The sequence below is a fragment of the Bacillus rossius genome, chromosome 12 (assembly GCF_032445375.1).
Source record: "Bacillus rossius redtenbacheri isolate Brsri chromosome 12, Brsri_v3, whole genome shotgun sequence".
Classification (NCBI taxonomy): Eukaryota; Metazoa; Arthropoda; class Insecta; order Phasmatodea; family Bacillidae; genus Bacillus; species Bacillus rossius.
In genome coordinates, this window is record NC_086339.1 from 35658769 (window position 1) to 35674495 (window position 15727).

Here is a 15727-nt window from a genome sequence, read left to right on the forward strand (position 1 = left end):
TCCTACTGTTCATCCTTAGTCCTGGTTTGTTTGGTCAGGTCAGTTACATTATAAATACTTTAAAACTAAACAACCGTTAAAATTAATTCAAATTACTTTTAATGTCCGCTTAGTTTTGTGGGCATGTGCCACTTTTGTTTACCGTATTTCCGTTTGCTTTTATGGTTAGGTTCGGTTAAGTAATTTATGGTAATTTTTGTTAATGAATTTTAATTGTTTTGTTCTTTTAAAGTTTGTATTGTGGGGGAACTTTTGAAGCTTTATTTTGTAATAAATAGGCCCCACTAGGGTAGCCAAATAAATTATGTGCGAGCCCTTTTCCCTCACGCACACTAAAACGTTGGGCTGAATAAAACTGTGTAATAAATTAGATTTATTAATTGTGTGACTCTTCACTGGCAATGTGGATATAAGGTAAGTCACAGTTAGGTGTTACTTGATTGGTTTGGAACATACATAAATATACACTGGAGTAGGTGAAATTACAAATGACACAACACAACACTTTGAAAAATAAATATGGAATTATTTTATTCCCAATGTAAAACTATTTCAAAATTTCAATCTTATTAATATATTTAATTATTATTCATAACCAAAACAACAACCTAACTTAACGGTGACATCATAGTAATTCAATAAAAGTTCAATTACCAGGAGTTATGTTGCGCACATTTAAATATTTTCAAAAGTCTTAATTCGGGTTCGTTGACACTACACAGTTTTTAATTAATGTTTTTAGGGAACTTAAATCAATTTACCTCGGCTAGTTAGGTTCGAATAGTTCATCGGCAGAGCTCAGAGCCTCTCATCTATAGGACCACTGAGTCTGTTAATTAAGGTGTAAATTCGTAAAAATTTATCTCCAAGTATTATTTAAATCAGCTATAAAGTCAATTTAATTCATAAAATCAATGTTTATAATAAGTTTCGGCGACGATGTGACGTAAAAACGGGAGTTTCGTGATTCGTGCATAAGATTAGGGCACAAAAAAATCTGGGCACTTTTGTTACTCACGTTAATCACTCCTATAATATTTATCTTTTTAGATAAATCCTATTTAAATGTTCTGAACTCCCTAATGGTTCATAATTATCATCCACTATCCGGGATGCCTGATGCTAGATAGCTAATTTTCAGGATTTAAAATCGCCGACGTCACGAAGTTGCCGCTCATTCAGCTGGCCATTGTAGAACTCTCTTTCTTACTAGTTTCCTCAAAATAACCAGTAAGACTCACTTTTAAATGGTGGCCCGTGATTGGCCAAAAGGACCGTTTCAGGTACATAATTTCTTACCGAAAACGTAAACTCCGAACGCAACAATTGCGCGGATAACAAAATTTCACTTAAAATTTAAATAAATAAATATTAAAATAATTATTTACATTATAAATAAACGGCGTTAATTTTACCGTTTACAGTTTTCAAGTCCATTAGTCCTTAGAGGGGTATCAACAATACCTCGTTCAAATTGTCCGGTAAAAATCCAAAGAATCACTTGTCCATAGACATACATAACCAAATATTGCCGTTTCTGAAAATAAATAATATTATACATAGAGCAAACAAAAATAAAATAAATCGTAAATAATAATAAATAATTAAACTGTCAAAACAAACATGTTGCAGTACAGATTTTGCCGCCCTTGTCAATTACATCGAACAGTGCTCTTTGACCTGTTCAAAACGGTGCAATGTGATTGGCACTTCCCTTTCTCCGTCGCACAATACACAACACTCTTCGTTGCCTAGCAACGCGCGCACCAAACGACAAACAAAAAAAACACTTGAGAGAGACTACCTCTCCTCGATTTGTTTTTTACCGTTGCGCGCCTGAATATCGCGCCTTTTTAAACACTTTTTGTCGGGTCGTCGCTGCTAACAGACCTGCGCGAAGAAGTTCACGGATTTTTCAGTGCAAAATCTTCGAAGGCTGGAGCTGCTGCTGCTCTCCGACTGCTTCTGCCTTGAGCCGCTCCTGTTGAGAAGGACTCGGGAGGACTTACTTACTGTGAGTATGATTCACTAAAGGGATTCGAAGGGGTGCAATGTACACGTGAGTCAACAATAGGACGTTCTCCAGGTCACGTCACGGCAGTGGGTCAACGTCCACCTGCGGTGATGACTGCATCCTTGCTGCGACTCCTACTTCCTGCAGCGGACAGAGGCGTCGAGACGGCGCCTGTCCTCAAAACGACCAACAAACCTGGCCTGGTTCACCACGCATCGACGGGGTCTGGCGTGGGGCGGTGATGCTGTACCAGACAGCACGGCATCTGGCACTGCAGCTGACGTCATCAACTGCTGATGTGGCGGCATCCAGCCGCCCTGCCTCACGACTACGCGCGAGACGGCGTCGTGGCGTCTGCGGTGCTGATTGCGTGGGGCGAGGTCACCACTTCCCACAAAGGAAGCACTCGTCTATTCCCATCACTGTTAGGTACACAATCGTTGCGAACCGCACTATGTCTAGCTCACTCTGGTGTAACCTTCGCACCTGACTTAAGTATAGGTGTCCGGGTCTTAATCGATAACTTAATCACTATGTGCGTACTTGTACTCTTGCAAATACAAGTGTCTGCAGGCAATACAACTTGTGTACTTGCCGCGGAACACTATGACGTCACCGTTAAAACAAAAATATCTTAAATTAACCTTAAAATTCCTAGCTTAACATATAACATTCACATTATTAACATCATTGTTAGAAAAAAAAAAATAAATAAATACCATTAATTATTAAATCTCAATTCTTGCATAACAATGCATGGTTATCAATAAACAATAAATTCAATATTATGACTTTGCTTGCTACTAACATATCACATTGTTAGTTCGTACTTGATTAATATGCATCACAGTGCATTTGCTTGTTTGTGTTCTCATTTCATGAGATTTCATACATTTCACCAAACATATCATTATAGCATATCATTATTAATATTAAACATCACATGTTTTGTTTTTCATAATAACATATTGATAGCTAACATAATTGCTATTCATTACTCAATGTTTGTAACTCACATGTTTACATTTCATTATTAAAAATATTTGTATTTAACTATGGCATATTTAGCTTGCAATTTACATTTGCATTTCATAACAACTGTTAACATTTTCATCAAAGAATATATATATATCATGTACATATTAACAATTAATAGTTCATTCTTATGTTTACATAGCCCATATTAGCAATTGATCATAAAACATAACATTTACATATAACTATATATATAATAACATTTACATATCATAACATTAACCTTTCATTATGTTTACAAGTTATACAATCAAAATTTCATAGTGTCTTTACACATTGTTTCCATTTTCTTCTCCTATACAGAGAAGTCGTTGGTTTACACAATTACCAACTTAGTAACTTTTCAATTTCAGTCTGTTGTGTTCCGATCAACAGCTGTAGAGGCTTTATCTTCCTCTTCTCATCTTACATTTCAGTTGTTTTCATCCCGTAGCGGTCTCGCTGGGTTGAATAATGTTCACATTTCACCTCATCTTGGTTACTATCAGTAACATGAGTCTTGTAATCTACTGAGGCTCCTGGCTTCAGTGTAGCTAAAGTTCCTTTTACCAATCAGCTGTTTCACAAACATGCTGTATTAGGATAGCTTTTAACATATGGTATCACATGTTCAATATCTTTTTTTTTTCTTTTTAAGAAAATTTTCTTGCTTTTTCAATTTTATAACTTCTGTTAGGCGAAGTTGCTTGTGGACACTTGTTTGCCGGAGTACCTTCACTTCTCGCGACAAAGGGCTTAGATCCTGAGTTTTTCAGATCCACATTCTTCGCTATTCTTCACATCATTCGAAGACTACTATTCAAGCAACTATGACAGTGCTGCGAGTGAATAGTGTTGAAGTGACGTAATCTTCTTGTATAGGGGCTTCTCCCAATAAATCCTTAAAAATCATCGATTTCAAATTTTAGTGTTTTCATTTCATAAAATGTCAATACCTTGACATCCAAAGTTTAATAAACTAAAAGTTTCAACTAAATCTGATTGGATTTGTATGCGAAGTGAGTGCATACTTTTCTAATCTGCATTCTGGGTAGAATGCAATCCTAAAGATCATTCTTTTCCCTAAATTCATCCCAGAAATGGTAAAAAAAAAATAGTGAAGTTTTAAAATTTTAGTGAGTTCTTCTATAAATATTAGAAAATTCAGTGATTTTCTATTTCTCATCATCAACATAACGACGCCTATTGGATTACTCAGCATCATCAATAAATCAAGGTAACCTGCATTATATTATTCTGCTTGTAGTTGCGAAGGGTTATGTGCTTTTAGAGATGCTTTGCATGCCAGTGTTTACCTATGTTTACACAGCAGGATGGGGTATCATACCACATAGTTACATCGACACTAAATAAGCTTAATTTCTTCTCGTTTGTTAGTACACAGTACATACAGCTTCACATAGGTATAGGCTAGTCTAGCGTTGTATATATATGTCTTTGTGACATTTGAGTTCATACTCATACGAGGAATTGCGCAAGCCAACTGATACATAAATACAATACACATTGTACACTGGTAGCTTCACAGGCTACAATAACATCTGTATGGGTGGCATTTCACTTCACCTCAAATACAGCAATATAGCGGGAATTACACTTCCGCATAACCACAGGGTAAATATCTGCATAGGTGGCATTTCACTTCACCTTTACACAGAAACCAACGGGAATTACACCTCCGCTTAACATTACAAATTACAGTGGCTGCACTACGCCTCACATGGCGTACTAGATCACATAATCACAGTGACATACACTTACTCCTCTGTACAGTTCAGATCCTTGGTCTGAAACTTACACTTAGACTGCTCTCAGCTGTTTATGGTACTATACCTTGTACCATCACGAGGCATTCACAGCTTAGGTCGGTACTGCTTACATAGTAGTAGGGCTCTTGTATTCCCTTAGCTGCGTTATATTATAACGGCCTACTGGTCGGCCTGTTGCTGGCTCTGCTAGTGCATAGCAATTCTCTTGTACTATGTCTGTGATGACATAAGGACCTTCAAATAACAAAAACAATTTCTTGGTTACATGTTCCCAGGCCTTGCTTACTGGAGTTGTTTTCTTTAGTACCTGGTCTCCAATTTTAAATTTTGCTAATTTTGATGCTGGTTTCCTCTTGCGTCTGATGTCAGCTTCTGCTGTCAACTTCCTCTTAACTAGAGCTTCTACCTCTTCTCCTGTAGGTAGTTTCTCCTCTTCATGGGGGGTTTGTTCACATCGGGGTAAATATTTCGGGTTGATCGCCACCGATCTATTCAGGCTCATGGCTTCTCCAGGGGTAACTCCAATAGAACCATGTACAGTATGGTTAATAACGCACTCTACATATGGCAACTTATCTCGCCATGATTGCTGCGAGTTATGGCATAGCGTACGTAACAGACTCCCTATTGACTTCATGAGTCTCTCCACAGGGTTACTTTGTGGATGTCGTACACTGATAGTGGTAGGTATTGCACCTAATTTCCTGACTCCTGTTTGCCACAAATCACTGGTAAACTGGGTACCTCTGTCTGACAATACCACTTTAGGTAAACCAATTTCTTCAACGAAAGTTTTTAATTTCTGCATAACTGCTTTTGCAGTTGGGTTCACAATTGCATACAATTTTGTGAATTTTGTGAAAACATCTTGCATCACAAAAACATACTTAACACCTCCCTTTGACTGTGGTAGGGGGCCAAATAAATCAACGGATAATAATTCCAATGGTGCTGTTGGAATGATTGGCTGCAACTCTCCATGCAGGTGTTGTCCAGGTGGTTTCACCTTCTGACATAGGTCACAGGCACTTGTGACCTTGCTTACATAGCGTGACATGTTAGGCCAATACACTTGCCTCTTTAATGCTTCAATGAGCTTCTTGCTCCCTACATGCCCCAAGGCTACATGTAGTTCCCAGGTGATTGGTTGTCTCAAATCAGCTGGTATCACTGGTTTCCAGTGATCTTCGAAAATGCCTCTCTTCCTTGACTGGGTGAACAAAACATTTTCTGCTGATAAACAAAAATGTTGGTGAATTTTATTATCAGCTGACTGCTTCTGCAGCTGGTTGATAGTGTTTTTGCAGTACTCATCTGCTTGTTGTTTACATTTTATATCCTTCAGGATATCTCGGAGTTTAGGGTTGGTTTTAAATATTTCTGTGGATATTGGTGCCACTAAAAATTCCTTCTGTCGTTTTGATGTAGATGGTGAACTTTCTTGTAGTTCATGCAGGCGACTTAGGTAATCTGCAGTAGTGTTGGCAGATCCCTTGATATGATGTATATGAATATCATATTCCTGCAGTAGCAAAAACCATCTCGTAAGGCGGCTACCAAATAACTTGCCTGCCTTAAGGCATGTTAACGCCTGGTGATCTGTTAACAATTTCACTGTTTCTCCGAGTAGCAGATCCCTGTACTTCTGGAGTGCCCATATAATTGCCAGAGCCTCTCGCTCTGTAACAGTGTAATTTCTCTCGGCCTGGTTGAGAGTACGACTAGCCATTGCTACAGTCTTTTCAACTCCATTTTCCTCCTGTGCAAGCTTACATCCTAGGGCTGTGTCAGAGGCATCTGTGTATAACAGAAATTCCTTCCCTTGGGTTGGATGGTAGATGACGTGTTCAGTCAGGAACAAGTTTTTCAGGCTGAGGAAGGCTTGCTCGTGCTCTTCACTCCACATCCATGCTTGACCTTTCTTCAATAGGCTGAACAGCGGAACTGCACACTGTGCAACTTGGTTGGAGTATATCCTGTAAAAACCAATTATTCCAAGAAACGCTCTCAGCTGTTTCACGTTCCTCGGTGTAGGAAATTCCTGAATGTTCTGCAGCTTGTCTGGGGCTGTCTTGATGCCTTCCGGTGTGAGGATGTGTCCTAGAAAGGGTAATTCCTCTCTGCAGAATACCGATTTTCTAATTTTCACAGTCATGCCTGCCTCTTGCAGTTTGTGCAGTACAGTGGCAACATGCTGCATGTGCTCTTCAAAATTCGATGATGTTATCAATATGTCATCGACATACGCCCTTGCAAATCCCTGACACTCGGGTCCTAAGGTTGCGTCTAGACATCTCGTAAAGTCAGCCACTGCGTTACACAGTCCAAACGGCATAACTGTAAATACATACTGTTGATTCCTGAACAGAAATGATGTATATTGGCAGGAGTTAGGTTCTAATGGTATCTGCCAATAGCCTGACGACAGATCCATGGTTGTGAGATACTTCACACCTTGATACAATCTTAAAATTTCTGCCGTTTGTATAGGACTTTCCCTGTCCTTGACTGTAATTTTGTTGAGCTCCCTAGCATCGAGACACAGTCTTACTGTTCCGTCTCGTTTACTCACACAAACAATGGGGTTAGCATAGGGGCTTGCTTCTCTCCTGATTACGTTCCAATCAATCATGAGTTGTAGGTAGGCTGTGGCTTCCTGAACGTACTTCACCGGAATGGGATAGCATTTGCGGTGGTACGGTGCCTCCTCATTTATCTTAATTTTTGCTTGGTAGAATCTGTTTCTGCCTGGCTTGTCAGAAAATACTGACTGGAAGTTGGCCAGTACACCAAACAGTTGTTGCAGCTGACTGGGTGATACACTCTTCACCTCCTGTAGTGACTGTCTTATGTCTTCAAGTGATGCCTGAAGTTGCTCACTTGCTTGTGCATTGTATATGTGCCTGTGCATAGGTTCACTGTACAATATTCCCACAAAATTTTCTCTCACATGCCACTTGCCTGTGAGTGTGACTGGGGTTTCACAGTCATTTGAATGAATTTCACATAGTTTAAAATCTATCACTACACCAAATTGTGATAGAAAGTCAGTACCTATTATTAGCGGTTTTGCTAGGCCCTTCACAACTAGTGCAGTCATGTCTTTTGGTCTGCCTAGGCCGTGTACTGTTATCAGTACCTGTCTGTTTACAATTGGACTTGCCCTTGAAGTCACTCCAATTATCTTGAGTGCTGGTACTGGTATCTTGGGTAGTATTATCCCTTGGTGTTCGAGGTAGTTCACCAACTCCTCACTGATACACGTGACTTCAGCGCCACTGTCAATTAATGCATCCACATTGCATTCTTCAATTTTTAATGTCACATGTGGACAAACTGTACAAACTTGATGAACCCTGTTTTCATCATTTTCATTATAGAGAAAGTCTCTTTCACTTTCTCTTAGCATAACAGTGCATATAAATTTATCGTAACTGATGCAGCTGTAGATTGGAGTTTTGTCGTTTTGTACCCCTGAGCCTGAATAGTGGGTTTCTGTTCGGGGCGATCCAACTGAAACCCGTTCTAGTTTAACGTGCCCTGGTTGGCACGTCCACCTGGAACACGTTGTTGTTGTTCATTGTGGTTCCAATTACTGGGTCCTGCGACGCTGGACACTGCAGCCTTGAACTCGGCTGCTACTGGGTTCACTTCCCCTCTCTGGTAGTATGCAGCTTGATGTCCTGGATGCTGCGCCTGGAATGGTGGTGGAAACGTTGCGTTCTGGTAGCGTTTGTTTCCAGAGAACTGGCTATTCTGGGCATTGCCGCCATGATTCTCTGTCGTCTGGGGGGAATAATGGTGGGGTGGCATTCGGGTTTCTTCGTGCCGGCCCTGGTATCGAGGTTCCTCCGTCTTGCGGTACTTCCTCACGTACTCTCTCTCGTCTTCAGACGAGGATCTTGGGCGTCGGTCACGGGACTCCCTGGGAGGCCGTACTTCAGGCGAGTAGGAGCGGCGGCGGTTGTCGTTGCGGTCGTCCTTCCTCTTGCGCTGGTACATCTCTTCATCACTATGGTAGTTCCTCGTATTTGACCACCAGGTCTTCCTCTTGTTGTAGGGGCCTTTGCGTTGGCTCATAGCGTACCGGCCATATGAGCTTTGCTCCCTGCCCTTGGGTTGCCAGCTCATAGTGTGGACAGCTGCTTGCCGGTTGTCCCTTGGCTTGTTGTCCCTGTTTTGCCAGTAGTTATTCAGGGGTGGCTGGCGGTTCTGCTGAGGCACCCTCTCGTGGTCCTCCTTAGGTGCTGGCGTCCTGTCCATTTTCTCCAGCTTGTCGTAGTTCAGGAGCCTCTCTCTGAACTCTGTGATGTCTCGGTATGTTAGGCCGGACAATTGCTTTTGGTAGCGCAGCGGCAACTGAGTGAGTATTGCCGCTACGAACTCCTCGTCCGTCATAGGCAAGTCGAGGTATCTAGTTTTTTCAAACATTGTTGAGAGGTGGGCTTCCAGCGTTGTGCCCTTCCTGGGGTCATACCTCTCAGTATGGAGCTGGGCACGCAGATTGCTCTGAATCCGCAGACTCCAATACTGCTGGCGGAACATGGCCTGGAAGTGATTGTAGCTACTGGTGGTTGCACTCAGCATTTCCCACCAGTAGAAAGCCTGCCCTTTCAAAGCACTGTTGAGGCACTTTAGTACCTCAGCCTCGCTGAGATTGAATGTGGCCGCGTATTCCTCAAAACGTTTCAGGAACCGTATAGGGTTCTCGGTAACCCTTCCTGAAAACGTGGGCATGGCCTCTGCCCAATGCTTGGCCGGGTGGTGGATCAGAGTAGCAGGGTCCATACTCGACGTGTTTACAAACGTCCTGCTACCTGGTCGATGAGTGATGGGGGTCACGTGTGGCTGTTCCTGGGGCTGGTGCTCAGTGTAGCACTCGGTGCCGCCCTGTCGTTTGCCTGCGGTGGGCAGTGTGGGAACAGTAGGTCCGTGGCACTCGCTTGCCTGGGCCTGGCCTACACTACCAGCTGATTCAGCTGTAGGACTTGGTTGAACAGACAGATTTTCAAACCTGTCCCTCAGCGTAGCTGTGGCCACCTCAATATCGCTGAGCCTGCTCTCCAGGTGCTGGATGTGCTCACGCACCTCTTCCCTGGCATTGGCCTGCCCTCGATGCTCGTTGGCCATCATGTTCCTTAGGGACGTGACGTGGGATTCCAACCCATCTACCCTGCAGTTGTACTGGGAGACCTGTTCGGCTATCTGTTGGATCTCCTCGTGTTGTTGTGCGAGTCTAACCTCGATGCTATGCTCGAGATTCCTGATGCTGTCACTGGTTTGATCTAACTTAGCAGTAAGATTAATGTTATTTTGTTCCAATTTCTCGGTGAGAGCAGTGTTGTTTTTCTCTAATTTCGAGTCGGTCTGCTTCATCTGAGCATATGTCTGCAGCAAGATCTGCATCAGTGACTCTAGTGTCACTGGTGGTGTTGTAGGAGTACTGTCCTGGGGTGCAACTGTGTGGATGACAGTGTCATTCATGTTTGCCTGCTCCATGATTAGGGGAGATGTGGGCCGCCCTAACCTCTCCTCACAGGTGACTACTGGCGAATTCCCTGCAGATGATGTATGATGCGACTCACTGCTTGAAGTCTGTGCAGTAGCATACTCCTCTCCTACACTTCGTGATCTTTCTCTAAGAAAGTATTTGTTTTGTTCATCTGCCATAATGGTGTGCAATGAAACAAATGACCAGATAATATTTTACACAAATAGTGCACTTGCACTCAGTACTTGGCTGGTACAGAATTTACACAAAAAAAAATGTTGAGGTGTCCCTTAACCTCAAAATCGGCCCCACCGTATGGGCTCCATTTTAATATGTGGGGGAACTTTTGAAGCTTTATTTTGTAATAAATAGGCCCCACTAGGGTAGCCAAATAAATTATGTGCGAGCCCTTTTCCCTCACGCACACTAAAACGTTGGGCTGAATAAAACTGTGTAATAAATTAGATTTATTAATTGTGTGACTCTTCACTGGCAATGTGGATATAAGGTAAGTCACAGTTAGGTGTTACTTGATTGGTTTGGAACATACATAAATATACACTGGAGTAGGTGAAATTACAAATGACACAACACAACACTTTGAAAAATAAATATGGAATTATTTTATTCCCAATGTAAAACTATTTCAAAATTTCAATCTTATTAATATATTTAATTATTATTCATAACCAAAACAACAACCTAACTTAACGGTGACATCATAGTAATTCAATAAAAGTTCAATTACCAGGAGTTAAGTTGCGCACATTTCAATATTTTCAAAAGTCTTAATTCGGGTTCGTTGACACTACACAGTTTTTAATTAATGTTTTTAGGGAACTTAAATCAATTTACCTCGGCTAGTTAGGTTCGAATAGTTCATCGGCAGAGCTCAGAGCCTCTCATTTATAGGACCACTGAGTCTGTTAATTAAGGTGTAAATTCGTAAAAATTTATCTCCAAGTATTATTTAAATCAGCTATAAAGTCAATTTAATTCATAAAATCAATGTTTATAATAAGTTTCGGCGACGATGTGACGTAAAAACGGGAGTTTCGTGATTCGTGCATAAGATTAGGGCACAAAAAAATCTGGGCACTTTTGTTACTCACGTTAATCACTCCTATAATATTTATCTTTTTAGATAAATCCTATTTAAATGTTCTGAACTCCCTAATGGTTCATAATTATCATCCACTATCCGGGATGCCTGATGCTAGATAGCTAATTTTCAGGATTTAAAATTGCCGACGTCACGAAGTTGCCGCTCATTCAGCTGGCCATTGTAGAACTCTCTTTCTTACTAGTTTCCTCAAAATAACCAGTAAGACTCACTTTTAAATGGTGGCCCGTGATTGGCCAAAAGGACCGTTTCAGGTACATAATTTCTTACCGAAAACGTAAACTCCGAACGCAACAATTGCGCGGATAACAAAATTTCACTTAAAATTTAAATAAATAAATATTAAAATAATTATTTACATTATAAATAAACGGCGTTAATTTTACCGTTTACAGTTTTCAAGTCCATTAGTCCTTAGAGGGGTATCAACAATACCTCGTTCAAATTGTCCGGTAAAAATCCAAAGAATCACTTGTCCATAGACATACATAACCAAATATTGCCGTTTCTGAAAATAAATAATATTATACATAGAGCAAACAAAAATAAAATAAATCGTAAATAATAATAAATAATTAAACTGTCAAAACAAACATGTTGCAGTACAGTATTATTGTAAATTTATTTTAAACGTTTAGGGAATTTATTGTTGGTCATGGCCAGGTTCGGGATTGCCGAAGGTCGTTAGTTATCCAGAACAATCCAATACATGTGAAGAGATAATTTATCCTAAGGTATTTTAATTATTAAGGATATTTTATGTTAAAATGTTTAATAATTAACGTATATTTCAAAGTGGGCAGAGAGACTAATATATTTGTGGCCGAGCCTACGAAGGGGGTTGTTCAAATAAACTTTGAAGTGACGAACTACTTTCTATGACACCACATTGGCGGTGCCGCACAGCGCCGCGCTGTGCGCACAGTTTATAGGTGCAGAAGAAAAAACAGAGTCGGGAACCGGCCCCGCGGCTGGGAGGTTGTGGGTGTGTGTTCCCGCGGGACAAGTATACTAGATGGTGGAACGTAATGTGGAGTCGCCGGGAGCTTGTTTTTTAGTTCGATTTTGCCTGAATGTGAGGCTGGTTTTCAAACGGTAAGCGACAAACTGGTGAAGGTTTACCAAGAAGCCTACATCGCTGAAGAATTTACACGCCCGTGTTACAAGTGTTGGCTGCTTCACTGATTTATTCCGCTACAACTAGTGCTACCAGAACGTCAACTTTAAGCAGCGGCCAAGGTCAATGTCCGCTCACCTGTATGAGGTATTGCGCCTATCAGCTCTAAGGGCGCTCGAGAAGTGCGGCAGGCATCGCGACTAGTAAAATGGTGATGTTGCAATTTTTGCCCTCAATCCCCGCCGCAAATCAAGACACCGCAACGTAAGTACTGAATCACCTGATATTCATTGTACCAAATGACTTGTGATTAAGTGAGAAGTTTTTTTTGCACAAAAAAAACTGTGTTTACGATACTATTTTTACGTTAACGGCGCGGTGAACTCTGTGATAGCACATGCAGTATTTCTTTAGTGGGCTGGCGGTGACAATTTATTTATTTCCGAGATTCTAGGAGTATTACCATCAAGAGTTAGAATTTTAATTCCTAGTGGGCTGCCCAGAAAAACAATACCCAGACTTGAGCAACGATACCACAAGAGACAGTTGGTTGTATTATTTAAAGAATTGTTTTAATTTTCTTTGTGTGTTAATTACTATTTTAGCCAAAATTTTTGTTAACTAATTTGTTTTAGCTCGGCCAGGCAACGCGCATATGCTAAAGGAATTGTAATATTAATTGGGATGTTGTTTTACCCTTATAAAAATTAATAAATTTATTTTTTACCATATCAATGGAACTAGTGTACTTACATCATGCTTGTTTTCTTAACTAGTAAAAATATGTACCAAGCTGCCGAAATAGTTTTATTTATTAGTCACCTTTTTTTATAAATGCTGGGTTTTTCCATTATTGTTTTTATTAATTTTTACTAAATTATTTGGCTCCACATCTTAAAGATTTTAGGATCAGTTAGATGTGCCTCGAGGAGACCTTGGTTTTGGAGAAAGTTTATTTAAACAGTAATGTGGTTTCCGTCTCCGAGGGGCCTGAATGTTCCTGGTGGATGTGGGGGACTGTGGTTGGACTTGGGTGCAAAAACACAGCCAGTCACAACTCGCAGTTTGAAAGTATTTATAATGTAACCGACCTGACCTGACCTTATCAACAATTTTAATTAATTAGGCATTCACAAACACATGGCAAAATAAAAAATGGCACGGTCGAATGATTGCACAGGTCTTGTATTGCAATATAAGAACGGTGATATCTCCTAAAGTATTTGGAATTTCTTGCCGGGTTTATTGAAAAGAAGTTAAAGAGCATACAATAAAAGTATTTTCAGATTTTTAACATTTTTTTCCGCAAATACCGCCCAACTACATATTTACCCAAAAACGTACATAGCGAAATGCATGACATGGCAAAGTAATGATACATGTGACGTGAGCCAATTAAATTTCAGAATTTAGAGCAGCATTACTAAGGGAAACGTCTGTGCCAGGGCCTTAGTTACAATCCCATTACATCTGCTGGCAATAGTGTGCAGTGCACATAGTATTATGAAACCCTTTCTAAAATGTACATAACAAAAAAAAATTGCATGTTTTAGATCTCAAAACAGGCAGCTCCGTAACGAACGAATTAACTTAATTGGCCACTAATTCTAATCTGTCAATCAATGGGTTACATATAACCCAAAAAAAAAAAATTGTTTGGTTAACTTTTCTTACGGTTTGCACAAATCTAGTACAAATATGAGCAAACAAAATTAACCTAATGATTATTGGCAATGTACTAAATCTGGCATAATCCACACAGGAATTCAGTGTCAACAGTTTCAACACCCTCAGCACTAGAAACTTCTGGCGTATGCTGGAACACACGTGCAGCATAGGGACACGTCAGAAGTGAAACCCCATAACCTGCGAACGATCTAAAATATTGAAAATTAGTCTAAAGCCGAAAACTTATTACAGAATACTCACCACGAGTAAGTAGTGCCCAAATCAATACCAATTACGGTACCGACTTCTTTATTCTTTTCATCTTTCGAAGACAGGCCGGCCTTCAGAAAGCATGACAACCCCAACAGTAATATCAACAGCTTCATGTTGATAGCTTCCTAGGACAATAAAAACCATTGCAATCACTATATGAAAATAAACTAATCGCATTATGTATGATTGGGATCAGAAACTCCGAAACGTGAATAAACTTCGGTTCAGTGTTTTGAATAGTTTTAAAGGATACAAAGTTAATTTAACTTACTGCTTATCTTAAAGAACTCCACTCCCACAACAAAATATTAGCTGCACACCAGTCACAAACTTACAAATCTCAATAGACTCAGACCCGGAATAAAGCTAAACTGACAGCACTGACACTCTAACGACACATAAGAACCCCACAGATAGATCGTGGCTTACTCCTATTGGCTAGTTTGTAGAACGACGCACACCAGTGAGATATCGATTGGACAATATAACATCAGTTGGCTGATTTCTATTGGTCCACGCTCTTCGCGGTAGGAGACATACATTTATAAACAAAAAACAAGTAGAGAATTCTGGAATAGACTGCAATACTACAATAATTTTCAGTTATTGTGTAACTATAACTTTTTTACAAAGAAATTTAAAAAAAAATTGAATTTTTGTTTCAAAAAGACTTCAAAATATATCGGAAAAAAGTTTAAAACTTCATAGATGCTATTTTCAATTATTTATATGTACATATAATAATTAAAATCAAACTTTGCACAATAACTAAAAAATATTATTAGAGAAAGAATTTGTTGAACAGCTTTACGTTCAAAAGCATACCTATGAGATAATGACAATTATAAATGCTACATTAATTTATTAAAATTTTCAAATGTAAGAAACACTGTACATAGTTTTAATTGTTTGCAAAAACTAAGAATTAAAACACGAATTATTTAATTAAAACTGAATTTTAGAATATTATTTTCAAAGCTTTTGTGCTAAAAGAATCAACACACATTTGGGTGCAAGTGACAAAATTTAAGGTACAGATTTTTCATAAAATGCCGCTTTGTATCTTCTCCACAGTTTGGTTATACTTAATTAAATTAACTAAAAGGCAAATCATGATTTAAAGTTTAGCATAGAGGTTTAAATTCCACCAAAAATTTATAATATGCAACTAAATGCTTGTTAATGTATTAACTTTATATTAACCTATATATAATTTTATATATATATATATATATAT

At 39.6% G+C, this 15727-nt stretch overlaps 1 protein-coding gene across 1 annotated transcript in view; it reads right to left on the bottom strand.

Moving 5' to 3' along the window:
* LOC134537840 (endoplasmic reticulum chaperone BiP) overlaps positions 1-15223 on the bottom strand; it is a 31712-nt gene extending 16489 nt beyond the window's left edge. Inside the window, exons 1-2 of the mRNA XM_063378699.1 lie at positions 14762-15223; positions 14479-14615 (exon numbers count right to left, since the gene is read on the bottom strand). Coding sequence (XP_063234769.1) covers positions 14479-14603 — 125 coding nt within the window. The 5' untranslated portion in view covers positions 14604-14615; positions 14762-15223. The remainder of the gene's footprint in view (positions 1-14478; positions 14616-14761) is intronic.
* Positions 15224-15727: the final 504 nt, after the last annotated feature.